The 14,677-nt window shown below is 43.4% G+C and overlaps 1 protein-coding gene across 1 annotated transcript in view; it reads right to left on the bottom strand.

Annotated features, from left to right (window-relative positions):
• Positions 1–14,677, bottom strand: part of GLMN (glomulin, FKBP associated protein) — a 148,966-nt gene that overhangs the window by 115,063 nt on the left and 19,226 nt on the right. Inside the window, exons 3-6 of the mRNA XM_086951669.1 lie at positions 12,949–13,038; positions 9,194–9,235; positions 9,009–9,082; positions 8,744–8,828 (exon numbers count right to left, since the gene is read on the bottom strand). Of these exons, the coding sequence (XP_086807795.1) occupies positions 8,744–8,828; positions 9,009–9,082; positions 9,194–9,220 (186 nt within the window). The 5' untranslated portion in view covers positions 9,221–9,235; positions 12,949–13,038. The remainder of the gene's footprint in view (positions 1–8,743; positions 8,829–9,008; positions 9,083–9,193; positions 9,236–12,948; positions 13,039–14,677) is intronic.

Here is a 14,677-nt window from a genome sequence, read left to right as displayed (position 1 = left end):
TATAAATAACAACAAGCATTTACAATGCAATGGTTTTGCCTTTGTTAAAGTTAGAGCTATTGGCATTGCTCTTGACATTATTTTTATTTATGTGTTTTTTTAAAAACATAAATAAATGGCATTGTCATTTACAATGCCAATAGCTTAATCGCTCGCAAATGCATGACCTCTTGCATTTTACACCCACACAGAGCCACACACGCAAAGCCACCCACACACACATAGAGTCACCCACACAATCTGCACTCTGAATCTGCACTCTGAATCTGCACTCTGAATCTGCACTCTGAATCTGCACTCTGAATCTGCACTCTGAATCTGCACTCTGAATCTGCACTCTGAATCTGCACTCTGAATCTGCACTCTGAATCTGCACTCTGAATCTGCACTCTGAATCTGCACTCTGAATCTGCACTCGCACTCTGCACTCGCACTCGCACTCTGAATCTGCACTCTGCACTCTGAATCTGCACTCTGAATCTGCACTCTGAATCTGTACTCTGAATCTGTACTCTGAATCTGTACTCTGAATCTGTACTCTGAATCTGTACTCTGAATCTGCACTCTGAATCTGCACTCTGAATCTGCACTCTGAATCTGCACTCTGAATCTGCACTCTGAATCTGCACTCTGAATCTGCACTCACACTCTGCACTCTGAATCTGCACTCTGCACTCTGAATCTGCACTCTGAATCTGCACTCTGAATCTGCACTCTGCACTCTCAATCTGCACTCTCAATCTGCACTCTCAATCTGCACTCTCAATCTGCACTCTCAATCTGCACTCTGAACTCTCAATCTGCACTCTCAATCTGCACTCTGCACTCTCAATCTGCACTCTGCACTCTCAATCTGCACTCTGCACTCTCAATCTGCACTCTGAATCTGCACTCTGAATCTGCACTCTGAACGGGACGGCCCCGGCAAACACGGGACGCCTGCTCACCCTGATTATACACCATACCAGGCCCCGTTTCTGGGCACCTCGGTGGCAATTGACCAGTTGTGATATTTATGGTACGCACTCCTGGATGAAGATCAAGGTATAGATGTCTTAGTAGGAGGCACTGCTGCTTAGGGCGGCGATAATTTGACTATCACTATGCCAAGAGCCAGGACGTCACTTACAGAGCATGGCTTCCACTCGCCTCCCTTGATTTAAAGATGCGTATGAGTGCCTGTAGTCTGGGTACCACTTGCGCAACGCCCCATGCTCAGTGAAGGTCACCGTGTGCGGATGTCAAACGTCTGCCATTCAGGTTCAGAGAGGCAGATATTTTCCCGCAGACGTGCTTGCGCTCAGGAAAGGAAGTATATATGTGTGGCACCGACAGTAACCTGGAAGTGAGGGCAGATGAAACCCCCATCCCCCCCACTCTTCCAGGGGCTCCCAGAGGAGGTGCAGGCTGCGTGATTAATAATATTTTAGCGTGGCTGTCCTCTCGGGTTGGGTTTTTTGACGCACAAGCTGTTAAATCACTCTGGAGGTGGAAGGCCCTGACATGTCTCCGGTTACGAAAACAAGCCCCGAAAATGAATGAAATTATTTCTGTGCGAGGGAAGAGCTTACGCACTGTCCACAGAGGTCACACCGCAGAATTGGGTGGGAATTAAGCGTCCCCAGATGTGCCTCGTGCTCCTCTTCGTGCCGGAGTTCAGCATAGCTGGAATATTTGGTGTCTTCTGCTGCAGCAACAGCTCTGAAGAGCCAGCAACAATTTGCAGTCTGCCCTGGCTGGATGGACTGGCCCCTGGGATAGGGTGGGGACCACATTAAGGATTGACGGGCAGTCATAGGAAGTGACTGTAAGAACCTACTAAATCCATGTTTTAGGGAACTGTGTTTTTCCATCCAGAATACATTTTCGAGCTCCCCATGATTTCATAAAAATCCATGTGATTACATGTGATAGCCTGACGGGGTGTCTGAAATCTATACTGTGGAATTAAACACACCATTACGCAGCTTGTAAACTGTGCCAACACGTCGCCAGTAGTTCATTATAAATCAGATTCGAGGCCAGCTGTAAAGTGTTGAATGTGCGGTAATACGCAGGTGGAATCCTGCTTTCCTGTACTGAACCCCAGCTGTGGAGTAAATAAACACCCACTCTTAATTTCTGCTTTATTCTATGTGGGACACTATAATCACCTTATAAAGGCTTGCACAATATTTTCAGCAGGCGTGAGATGACGTAATAAGAAGGTAATGTAGCAGAGTTGCTCCGTTTGCCAAAGAGATCGGTGCTGTTGTGTTTACACATACTGTGGCACTTTTCCAACAAGATTTTCAGGGCCGTCGGAGCTCGGAAACACGCGAGGGACGGGGGGAGGGGGGCGGGAGAGGACACGGACGGCGGGAGACACCGGAGCAGGAAGGCGGGTGCCGGCAATGCCGGAACAGATTCGGGGGCGTTCCCGGCTTTTGGCTGACGTCGCGTGACGTAGCCAAAAGCCAAAAATTCTCGGGAACGCCCCCGAATCTGGTCCGGCATTGACGGACAGGCCCGTCTTCCAATGGCTAGCCTCCATTTATGGAGCTAGCCAATGAAAGACGGAGGCCGTTCCTGTCTCCCGTATACAACTCAAGAGGTTTTCGCCTGCGCGAAAAAGATGCGCAGAAGCGCATCTTTTCGCCAGGCAAAACCTAAAAATGGATGAGCCAGGCGTATTGAAATTAGCAGTGCTTGTTTGAACACCCACCATCCATTGAAAACTTAGAACTGACTGCGTTCACACTTTGGTATTGAAAATATACCCTTTCAAAAATCACCTGTTCGCTAGACAAGCTAAAAAAATATCCAAATACTGAATTTCTTATTTCCAGTTCCCCCACCCCGTCACACTTCAACTCCTGAACCATGATGTCCATCTACACAATGAATGACCGCCTTTTCCAACCAACCATCTTTGCCAGGGTCTTGTATCTCACCTATGAAGTAATTCTAGTTTGTTTGCCCCCTAGCTTCCCTGCCCTGTTAATGCAGAAACTCAGCAGTTCGATAATTTGGCATCTACTGTGTGATTCTTGACAGTTCAAGTATGCCATACATATGTCCTCTCAGCTGTTCATGTGCACTCAATGTATATGCCACAGTAAGTACCCACTTTTAGCCCAATTTAAGTTTGACCAAGTCTCTGTACCATTAGCGCCCACGGTCTTGAGTGATATGCTAGATCTACTGCTGACTCCCCCCTTCAACAGCCATGCCTCTGGCTAAGTCAATTGATTCTTCTCCTTTGTTCATGTTTGCATCCTGTTTCATCAAGGTCTGAGCCTCTCCTTTCTAAGGCTACCTTAGTCTTGACTTTCTGGATTAATATGGTTTAGTGGGTAACCGGAGCTGGAGTTGTAAAGTGGGCCTTTGCTGACTTCGATCCCTGTAGTTTAACATCTGTGTGATTGGGGACACCCCTGGCAAAAGCCTTCTTTATAAGCACTCTGTGGGCTCTCTCTCCAGTATGGCCCCAATTATGAGATCAGAGGAGTAGTATCCTCTGTAGGATACTGCTCTGCCCAATTATAACTGAGCTAGTGTTCCAGCATCTGTATTTCCTTGATGTAAGAACACTGTGCCTGATTTTCTCACTGGTAAATCAAAGGAGAAAATCACAGCTGAATGTGCAGCCTAGCCCTGGACCATGCCTCCTGCCCAACCTCCACCTATGGCACAGTGAGAGCACAAACTCTCAGCCATGCCAAGATAAAGTCTCTCCTGTACACAAATACACCACCCCATCAACCAGCGCTCCCATTTACCACCTGCTCAGAGCAGGTGGTAAACAGAAGCCGATTGGTCACCTGAATGGAGCCTTTGTATGTGGACCTGGACCTGGTAATTCTCTGGATGAAGAAATCAGTATAGCTGCTTTTAGGTGCTGCAACTATAACCACCTTTGTCGTAATGGGTGGCCAAAATGAAAGTCAAGAGTTTAGTAGTTTCCATTACTTCTGGTAGTCCATTTTCCAGGAAACCTTCTTTATTTCTTCAGTCCCCCAACCTCCAGCACCTATACCACCTATAATAATTGTAAATGATCTCTCATCCACACCTTCTGTCGTGACCTTAAAATGTTTGACTTTCTGGAGAATTTCTGAAGCCTCCACCAAGATCAGTCCCTCTGCCTCCTTTCTGCAAGGTGTTTTGGAGGAGTATGTAATCAAATCTGCCTTTACTGAGATAACTGTTGTTTTTATCAAACACTTCAACTAGTTATGGCACACAATAAGTCCTCACCAATTGTGCGGTCTGCTCTCTTTTTGTACATTTTCGTTTCTCTGTAAATGTCTCAATCTTTTTTGTTGCAAAGGTCTATTCTTTTCTATTTCTTTTGCCAGGGCAAAGGGTGTTCATTTTGCCACAATTTATTTACATACTTGCAAGGTCTGTGTGACCTGAGCAAAGATCTGCAGACTTTACACCCAACAGTGGATACAAAAAAATCAATACTACGAACCAGGCACTTCAAGTTGCAGTTGCTACTTATTCAATAAGATCTTTCATGGCCCACAACCGGTTACGAAATTCTATAAAAATCCTACTAAACAATACAGTACTAAAAGTCCGCTACAATCTCCTCCCCAAAAGGGCAGACTCAATCAACAAGCTTTATTGGGCAACACTGAAAGGCACTGAAGGTGTCTAGAACAGGAAATTTCCCCTGTTGGGTAACTATTGTTTTGGGTCAATGGCCTCTTGCTAGAGGTGAGGGCGGAGTTAATAGGGAGAGGAGAGAAAGTGGGAATAAACCAGGCAGAACAGATCAGAATGAATATTGACTGGCGGAGACGTACAGAAAAGCTGTATTTTGCAAAGCTATCAGAGAAGAGGTGGGCGATGATTTAACTAAAGAAGAAATACCATATCTATGCCATTCAACATTCCTATTTCAAATCAGGAAAGCAGGGTAAGTCCCGTTTCACTATGTTATCTATTATAAACCACAAAATATCTCTACGCTACTATTATTAAAGCGGAAGTTGCCCGAAAGTAAATTCTAGGATGGCAAGAGGGGGAGCGGGTGCTCAGATTAACTAGAAAGAGAAATTATCTCTGCAATGTAAGAATGAGTAATGGGCTGTCATGGTGGGGTGAAAACAGGTTACATGGTTAGGTCAATTTGTTCTTTTGCTTTGAGGGCAGCTACCTACCAACCAATTCATCTGTTGCTCTTGCTCGTGCACGGTACCAGGCTGACTAGGATGTGAGCCATTACCCAACTAGGGTTCGCACAGCTAGTGCTCTTCTACATTTGGGAAGCTTGAGAAGGGGTTGGATGCCAACCTGTGCTCCAAATTGTTGCATGCCACCTAGCAGCAGTAGGTGAAATCTGGAACTTTAAAGATTTGGATGTTTTTGCTCAGGTTGGCTACCTTGATTGCTTTTCTTCTTTCCTTGCTGATTAGGTGTATTTGTACAGCAGTGGGCTCCTGCAATTACAGAGGTGCGTGGCTACTGCTCATGTCACCAACTTATATGGCTAGGTTGGTGCTGTTTGCATGTCTCTCTTACACTTCTTCCTCAATCACACACCGAGGCACAGAGCCCGAGATAAAAGCAACTCTCAGGTCATTCACATGCAGCACCAAAATCAACACGTTACATACCTTTGGTTACCTGCTCTCTGTTGGATACTCTAACTGCAGAGTCCTCACCTTCTAAATTCCATGAGGCGCAAGGCTGGATCTACCACTATTCCAGCATTCCTCCTGCATTTGTCAGGTTGTGCCTGTGGACACCATTGCACCATCGCACCCCCTCTAGAAGCGACATACCTGAGCTTTATAAAAGGTGCCACCCCTTTGCACTGACATCAGTTTTCTTATCAAACTATTGCTCATTCTCCTCATTCACCATTTGAAACCCTAAGTGCTCGGTGGTTAAATGGTTTTCGGTGTTGTATTGCTTGGCGTGGAGGTGGAGCTTGTGAGCCTTGCGAAGCAGCAGCCGGAGCAGGACCAGAGCTCCTGGTAGAAGCAGACGAAAGGGGCAAGCGGTGGGGGTGCAACTGCCATCCGCCAAAGATCCGAGGCTTGAGGCTGTGAGGCCCTAAACCCTACCCCGGTCTTACTTCCAGCCCCATCCTGACATGGGAAAAGAGCGGGGGAGAGCAGGAGAGTGCTCTAGGCAGCTGCCAGCGGTTCACGGAAGCGGCCGGTATTAGGCTGGGTCGACTTTTGTTTGCTGCGGTACCCATCCCCCAAGCCCCTCTGATCAGCCTGATAAGCCTGACAGGACTGACAAACCTGTATCAGCGCCTACAAAGCACTCTGGCATGCTCAAATGACAGAAGGACTTACTGCCACTTCTGAAGACATCGGAAAGCCTACGTTCAGGCACCAGGGGGCGTGTGGGAAGACTCAAAGTGACTGATTGATTGGCTGTAAGAGGCCACGAGAGGTGACTTGGGGCTCTGTAGGTTGGTGGAACCGGTGGTACCTAGGACTGGCACACAACCCTGAGGTGAGCAGCGTGGCTGGAAGAGGAGCACTCTACTCCTCTCTACAAATAGGGACTGGGTGTGATTGTGCCCTCCTCCCTAAGCTACTAGCTAACACCCTGAGGGAAGGGTGAAGCGGCGCACCCTGACCTTGACTGTGAACAAGCTGTGAAAAAAAGCTGCGGAAAGTGATAGCTGCTTTTTAATACCTGGTGGAGGCAAAGGTGGCAAAGAATAATGCCACACTGCCCTAGTGCCTAACTACCAGTCTATCAGCCCTCCTGATACCTGTGATCTGCCACTGGAGCTCCGGAGAGGCTTTTGTGGCTGTGAGAGATCCCAGTGAGAGACCTTACTGTTGGGGTTGCGGAGGGACAGGCACAGAAGCGTCCGGAGTAACCCAATTGCAGCTTGCTCCTCCCCCAAAACGTGATTATCTCACGCAGTCCCCTCTGCCCCCTAACAGCGTACTTGCAGTGGCACTGGGGTTTACTACGGACCATAGGAAAGACATCCACAACTAGGAGACTTGCTATTATGGGCCAGTGGTGGCTCATAAGAAGCGAAGTAAGAGGTCAGATCATCCTATGCTCCAATTAACTCCAGCAACACCACAAAGAGGCCACCAGCTTGACTTAACAGTGCACGCAACCACAAATAACCTCAGGGAGGGGCAAGCACTCTCCCTTTCCAGTCAAAAATTACCTCAAAATTAAATTGTCTAAAAGACGCTCCGGTAATCCTCTTTTCCAGCAACACAAACCTTAAGGGTCAGGCCATCCCTTAACCCCTTCGATGTGGATGACGAGCTCAGCTCGTCATCAGCCACGGGTGACGTGTGCGGATGACGAGCTGAGCAAGTCATGTATCGCGGTTAATTGAAAACAGCCGCACAGCGCAAAAATCACCGCAGCAGCGATGCGGTTAAGCCCCACTGTGATCGTCCGCAAAGGCCTCCACCCTTCCCCAGCTGGACGCGATCGCAGGAAGCTGTAGGGCCCTCATGAGTCCTGAGGCCTCTAAGGGTCTCTTCCATTCAGAGGGTGCCCTCGCTGCCCTGGAATCAAGTAGAAGAAGTAGAAAAAGAGAAGCCAGATAAAACAGTTAGGGAGATGGACTTAAAACCCAAGGCTGTGGTTCAACTGATCACTTGGAAGGAAAGACCTGTCTCCTCTAATCACTCAAATAGAGCAAGAGGAGAAGAAGCTGGTAGCCCCTGGGCTGGAGGCATAAGTCACTTTTATGACACCGGAACAACAAGATGGAGCGTCGCTGCCATCGATGCCTTGGCTCGCAAAGGATGCAAAAAATCACAGGTAAATGGATCAAATCAACTGGCCCACACTGATGAAGATTCACAAACCCTTGCGAAAGACCTATCTTATCTCCACTCAAAAGAATGGGAACACTTGCTGGCCTCGTATCACTACAGAGCACCTGAAAACTCATGCCCCACTAGAGTTCGCAAAGAGGAACCCAAAGGGTCCCAAGATTCTCTTGGTGCCACCGCACTTTGTATCTTGCAAAGCTCTGTGGAGGCAATGTCTTTCCAAACCAACAAAGTGGGCATACAGATCAGCCTCCTGAACACACTAGCTTTGTACGTAGCCAGAATTGATGAAAAGATTCCAGACCTATGCTGCAGAAACTACCCTAGGAATCTTCAAAAAGCTCCTGGACACAATGCCTTGACAAACCCATTTTTTTTTAACAACCACAGTATCATACATTGACAGAAAATAAAACAAAAGGTATACAACTTTAAAATTACTTGTACAAATTGATGCACAATATTCGGAACACAAGTTCGATGTAGGAATTTGGCAAGCTTAAGCATCCAATCTGCAGACTGAAACGTTTTGCAGATGTGAGAATTGATTGACAGCAGAGAAAGACAATGCAACTTTTCACTGAGAATAGCTGCTTTTATTTTAAGATGAAAGTTCCTCTTACACTTGGATTAAGTCAAGGCCACGTTTAGAACCACCAAATCTGGGAGTATCAAGCTTTGCAGAGTAGTGAAGGAAAAACCATTTTGGAAAAGGCTTAAACTGCACCACTTTTTATATTGTGATACACACATTAACTGCATGTTGTAGGAAACATAAGCACTCGAACCGCAGTACAGTAAATTATCTTTTAGACACAATCTTCTGCGAGAGCACAAGACCGTTCAGTGATAGTCATTCTCACCAGATACAGCATAAAAACTTGAAACCACCATACCAAAGGCAAATTATTTGCCAGGGTTACAAAAGCAACAGATGGTATTTAAATTAGGTTACTGAAATACAATCTCACCTTTAGTGATAAATCTATCTGATTCTTGATGTTTTGAATAATATAGCCCTCCACACCAGCATGATTACTCGTCTTCAACAAACACCTGTAAAGTAAGGCATGATTACATTTAAGAATGTTTAACAGCTTACTGGCTGCTTCTTCTAATAAACCCACAATTAAATTTTGAAATCCCCTGTATTAAATGTATACATTATTGGTATTACTAGTAATAAAAAAACAATAACTAAATTACTACAACGATTGATGATAATTCTTACAGTACCTGAGTAGCTTATATTTTCCCCCGACTTCAAATTTGTCAATATACATCTGCAATATCTTTAAACATTTCTTTCTCTAAAGACAAAATGGAAATGTGAGACAATAGTGATGGACATCTAAACGTTAAAAGGAAAGAAAGTCATGCATGTCTGTAACAGTGACATACATACCATGTTATATACATACCAGATGCTCAATCGGGCAAAGTGTCATCACTTTCACTAAATCCTGCATTTAGAAATAAGTGCTCTGTTACTGTGGTTTTGAATTAGTATGATATGCATAAACAATCATAGTACAATTCTGAAACAAAGTGTGAAACAGAACATTTTCAAAATAGATCAATACAAATAAATGTACAAACATCATGATCGTTACTTGTTTTATTCTGACGAACAGTTTCCTACCTAAACTGCTGAACTCTTCACAATAATTAGTTTACTATTCCACTTTAAGGACATGGGGTGTGCGAATACACAAGGAGTAATTTGGATGATGTCTCACTCTTATTTGTGATCAGCTAAATATTATTTATAAGGATGTCTACATGGGTTGTATGTCGGAACCATGCAAGCATTTACTATGCCTGCCGTAACAACGCGGTCCGAACCACAAATGAGTCTTTATAAAGTATTTCTTCACCACACAAGTCGCTACAACGATTTGCCTTAGGGAAAGCATTGGACTTTGGGATAGTGTTCTTTACTATTGCAAATCCAGTCTGGGTAACAGAAGGGAAAGTGTTGGACTTAAAGTCCAACATCAGTCCAACAACTCTTTCCTTAAGGCAAGTTTCTGTAACGACTTGCGTGATAAAGGAATACACTGTAAAGACGCATTTGTGGTTCGGACTGTGTTGTTAAGGCACAGAGTGGTTCGACTCCGATGGCTGTTTCCAGTCTAACTGTGGCACATTCCACTTTCTTTGAAGTAAAATCCATAATTTTAAATTCAGTACACCAACAAAGAGACTCATGTCCATCAAATTTAATGTCAGAGGGGATTTTAAAACCTCAGAGGATGGGTAGGTACTGCCTGACATCGGTATCGCAGAGCTAACTGCTAGTATTGTATAGGAAATAAATGAAGGAATGCAAAGTATAGTTTTAAATGAGAATAAGATGCATTAATTGAAGGAATTTATAAACGGCCAACAAATGTATGTTTCAAGGAGAACATCTACAATGAAATTGCATGCAAACTATATATGATGCAGCATAACGTATAGATTTGGTAAATACTGGCATGCATATGAAATAGTGGAAGATTGATTATGTGGTTAACAGAAAACTAAAATAGATAACTTGTTTTACTAAACTGTATATTATTAAAGATGTAGTGTCTGCTTGTGAGTTGAACGTATTCAAAGAAGAACAACGTTAATGCGGATGTGAAGACAAGAGTTTACCTATATTTATAGTCCTATCCAGCAACTTAGCCTAGGTGTGCAGCTGAGGGTGTAAGCTGTTTTACTGGAAAGATAATTCATACAGGCAAGCATGTTGAGAGGCTTCTGAGATGTAATGATTACTATCTTAGGCTGAATGCATTTTCCAAGCAAGCCCTACTCTTCAGCTTCCCTAGGCTGTATGGTGCTGTCAATCCAGGTTCCTGTAAGACATGTCCAGTTTCCTGCCTGTACTCAATAACATTGATTATATAAACTGTGTGCAGGGACTGACAACATTCAACAGCCTTTTTTGCATGTTTGGCAGTTAAGTTGGCATTTGGGATATCACTGTGGTGTCCAAAAAACATTTCTTTATTCATAGCCTGGCGCCCAGACTCTCCCCAAATGAAAAAAAAGTGATATTACCCCCAAATTAAATCTGTCTTTTATGTTACTATTTAGCCGGTAGTATCTGTGATGACGGTGCTTGTGAGGTGTTATTTTCATGTCTGTGTTGCAGTTAGGTTTCGGGTGCATCTCTAGCAGATTTAGTTATGTCATTGTGAGGCCAGAGTGTACGAAGCCACAATTCTAAACCGTGTGTATGTCTGGAAAAAGGGCAAATCCTGCAACTTCCATACAGGTAGTGGTCCGTGAGCCTGGGAAGTTCCCAAAGAGAGAGTTGTCTGGGGTAGTTTGCAGTAGTTTTTGGTCTTATGTGCACTAAAATGTATTTGAGGTTTCATCCACATTTGAAGGTGAATATCAGATTCTTATAGCTTTTGTTGCCAACTATTATGCATGTGCCAGTGCTTCATGATGGACTTCTGAAGGTTGTTGAATGTCAGAAGAGGAAGTGAACCATATTATTGTAGACACTAGAGTCAATGGGTATGTTTCCAAGACTGTTTTCCTAGGTTTATTGTGGCACATTTATTTGCTCTATGGATCAGCAGGATTAGCAGGATATTGTCTCTGTTTAAGCTTGGAGGCAAGAATGTCTGCTTGTTAGTCAAACCCAATAAGAGTTGAACAACTGTTAATAACTTGTAAAAACTGCCAAAAAAGACAGGTTTTCTCTTAGTGATCATGAGTGTTGAGTCTCATGGTGCAGTAAAGAGTTCAGTCAGTGTCTCTAATGCAGACTTGCATCCCGAACTGGCATCTCTGGGGAATATCTTGAGGTCAAGGAAGGTGAGCCTGGTATGGCTTATGCAACTGGTGAATCGGAGATGATGTTCAAAATCATGTATCCATCCATGAAGGGAAGGCCGACAAGCCTAAATCTCCTGCCCACAGTATCAAGATAAAGTGAATATGTCCTTACAATGATTTTGAAAATAATAGTCTTGTTGAATATGTATTTTGTTTCAAGCTGGTGCATATACAGATTTACTAGGCTCGAAGCATATAAATTGTACATTGAAATATTTGTAAGTAAAGCGTATCTTCAAATTGAAAGTAATTCTCAGTGAGGGCCAAGGAAAGAACAGTCCATTATGAAGGAGATGGGGATGAAAGGTGTCCAATTTCCCTTTCTCAGGCGCTCTGCAGTGGTGCATTAAGGTAGATGCCATGGGGAAACGCATGTATGAATGTTTCTACATTCAATATGAGGATACTTTCCTATGTAGGATCAAATTCATTGTTTGGAAGTAAATTCTAGACATCTTAAAAGTCCTTAAAAAATTAAGGTATACAAAACCCCAAAAGTTGTAGGAAGGCATTGCAAAACATGTGATAAAGGTTCCAACACCAATCCTTAACACAAATGAAAACCTATTTCTAGCTAAACTTTTGGGCGAAAGCATTCCATTTAGTTCTGAAAAAGGAACAGCATGAGTACTGGAATCCCTAATTTAGTTGATTTCTTCTACTCAGTACTTCACTATGGATGGTTGTCTCTTACAGGATAATACAGGAGTGTTGCTGGTCTGAAAATGCACTTTGAGGGAGACTCGCTTCGACTACTACAAAAACCTAACTGCAATCGCTGCCAGTACCCAAACGTATCACATGGAGTATAATTTACAGTGTACCCGGATCCACAGAATTTATAAATGAATGGTCAGGATATAGAGAAATAACTATCCAATTAACGGTTGGGAGTCTGTCCCACATCTTTCTGTAATGCAAATAACTACGTAACAGCTTAACAGCAAACCTCAAAATGGCCCTATTTTTTAATTTGATGTATTTGGAAATCTGTAGTTTACATTGTTTAATTTAATGTATACATTTTCCTAACATCGCATGAATTTGTCATATTCCTTTGTTCTTGTAGTCAATGGAGTTTGAGTTTGTGTAGTATCGTCACCATAACAGACACTTTTGCCTAAACTTGACTTACACAAGTGTTAGCAATGTGAGTTGTTTACATGTGGGTCTGACACAAATATTAACACTAAATGCTAATATTATGTACTGTAAAAAATAGGAATAATTGTCGCTCTATAACAAAAATTTACTGACAACTACATTGGTTCTACTCTTTGCTTTTAAGAAGATTGATAATGCATAGAAAGGGAATAACATTTTATTGGTACACTACCTGTGGTATACTAAGAAATATTTTAATTTCCAAGTACTCAGGAGGAAGACTGCAATCATCCACTCTCAGCAAGCTGTTTTCAAATAATTCCTGCAGGAGAAACATATATATTTTAAATAAAAATATGGCTCAATATTACATAACAATAGGAGACATTTTAACATGGTAATGAGAATATAAAGATTGAAATATATTATGGCATGCCAAAGAGTTACTAAAATTCCAACCACCTCACTTTTTTTTATCATTTAGCTTAAATCTGACTGTCTCAGTAAATACAAAGAGAAAAAGTCGGATACTGTAGATTCATGCAAAACATCAAACATCCTCTGAAACTTGAGGCTAAAGTTACCCAACTAGTTCCTTTGGGGCAATACATTTCCTTCCGATTTTTGAGTGGAAACAGGTGGTGGGCAGCTAGGCGCATATCAGTCATTGTGTTTATGTGATTGTTGCTAGATGCTGTGTAAGCTGCCATAAGCAACAATTTACCACATAAGGGACACCCCAATAGCAAATACACAATCTATCTGTGCAAATGAACTTTTAATAGACATTGCAATATTACACTAAAGCCAGTGAGCGTGAAGTACATTTCTGATGCAAATGTGTAGTGCCATTAGTAGCGTACAGCTGTCTTAAGTTTGTTTTATTTTTGTAATTACCCGCAAAATAATCAGTACATAAAACCTTTTACGCAAACTTTTGGTAATGCACAACTGGAAAATCCAGGACGGTATCTCAAAAACAGGTGGTTTCAGAGGCACAAATTCTGAGGCAGCTGTGCAAAGCTACCTCCGTTTTTCATTTTCAGATTCAATAACCCTAAAAAATCATGAATCCATAGAACCACCTATGCACAGAGGATTCGTTGCTGTACGGCCCTTAGAGCCAAAGCCATTTGTCGCCCTCGCAGGCATTTTAACAAAAAATGACGTGTAGGCCTGAAAGAAGGTGTGTGAAAATGCAGGATCTGAGTGTTGAAGAACGGTCAATGTCATCCAAAACTCTCTCCCAGTAGCGGGGCAACTTTAGACAGTCCCAGAGCAGGTGTAGCTAGGAGCTGGTACCTCTGCAGACTTGCCAGCATTCCATACTACATTCAAGACACCATCTCTGCACCAGGGCCTTGGTTAGATAGCAGTATGAAATGACTCTGAAGGCAGTCTTTATGCGGGACATGTGTGCTGTGTGACTAGCTCAGTGATAAATGTCTTCCCATCCTTTGTGTGTGAGCCTCTGCCCCAGCTTGGCTTCATATCGTGTCTAACCTGCACTTTTCCTCTGTGGGGGCAACTGAGCTGAAAGAGCACAGAGCACTTTATTATATATAACAGTCCATTTCCCGAACGGTGTCAACAGCTTCTGTGTGAAACAATCAGGATTTATATAGTCCAGGTGCATCATCTGTGGGGAACTGGAGGTGCTGGGAGAGCATGTCGTCTGTTCTGCTATTGGTTGAACATTCAGGACTTGTGGTCCTTCCTGAACTGCTGGAGCGATGGTGAGATTATGAGGTGCAGGTGATATGGTGTAATGGAAGGGTGTCACCCAGTGCTGATTCTGCATGTACTGTACACAGTCTGCTTCAAGAAGGTCATAGACTGTTTTCAGTCTGTAAAAGGGAATAACCCCTTCTACCTCAAAGAGGCAGCCTATCCTTTTGCAACCCCTGTGCCACTAGTGGATGAGGTCAGTGGTAAAATCTGGATTATTGAAAATGGGCATC

This window comes from Lissotriton vulgaris, unplaced genomic scaffold, assembly GCF_964263255.1.
Source record: "Lissotriton vulgaris unplaced genomic scaffold, aLisVul1.2 SCAFFOLD_1729, whole genome shotgun sequence".
Taxonomy (NCBI): domain Eukaryota; kingdom Metazoa; phylum Chordata; class Amphibia; order Caudata; family Salamandridae; genus Lissotriton; species Lissotriton vulgaris.
This window is presented reverse-complemented; position numbering and strand designations above follow the sequence as displayed.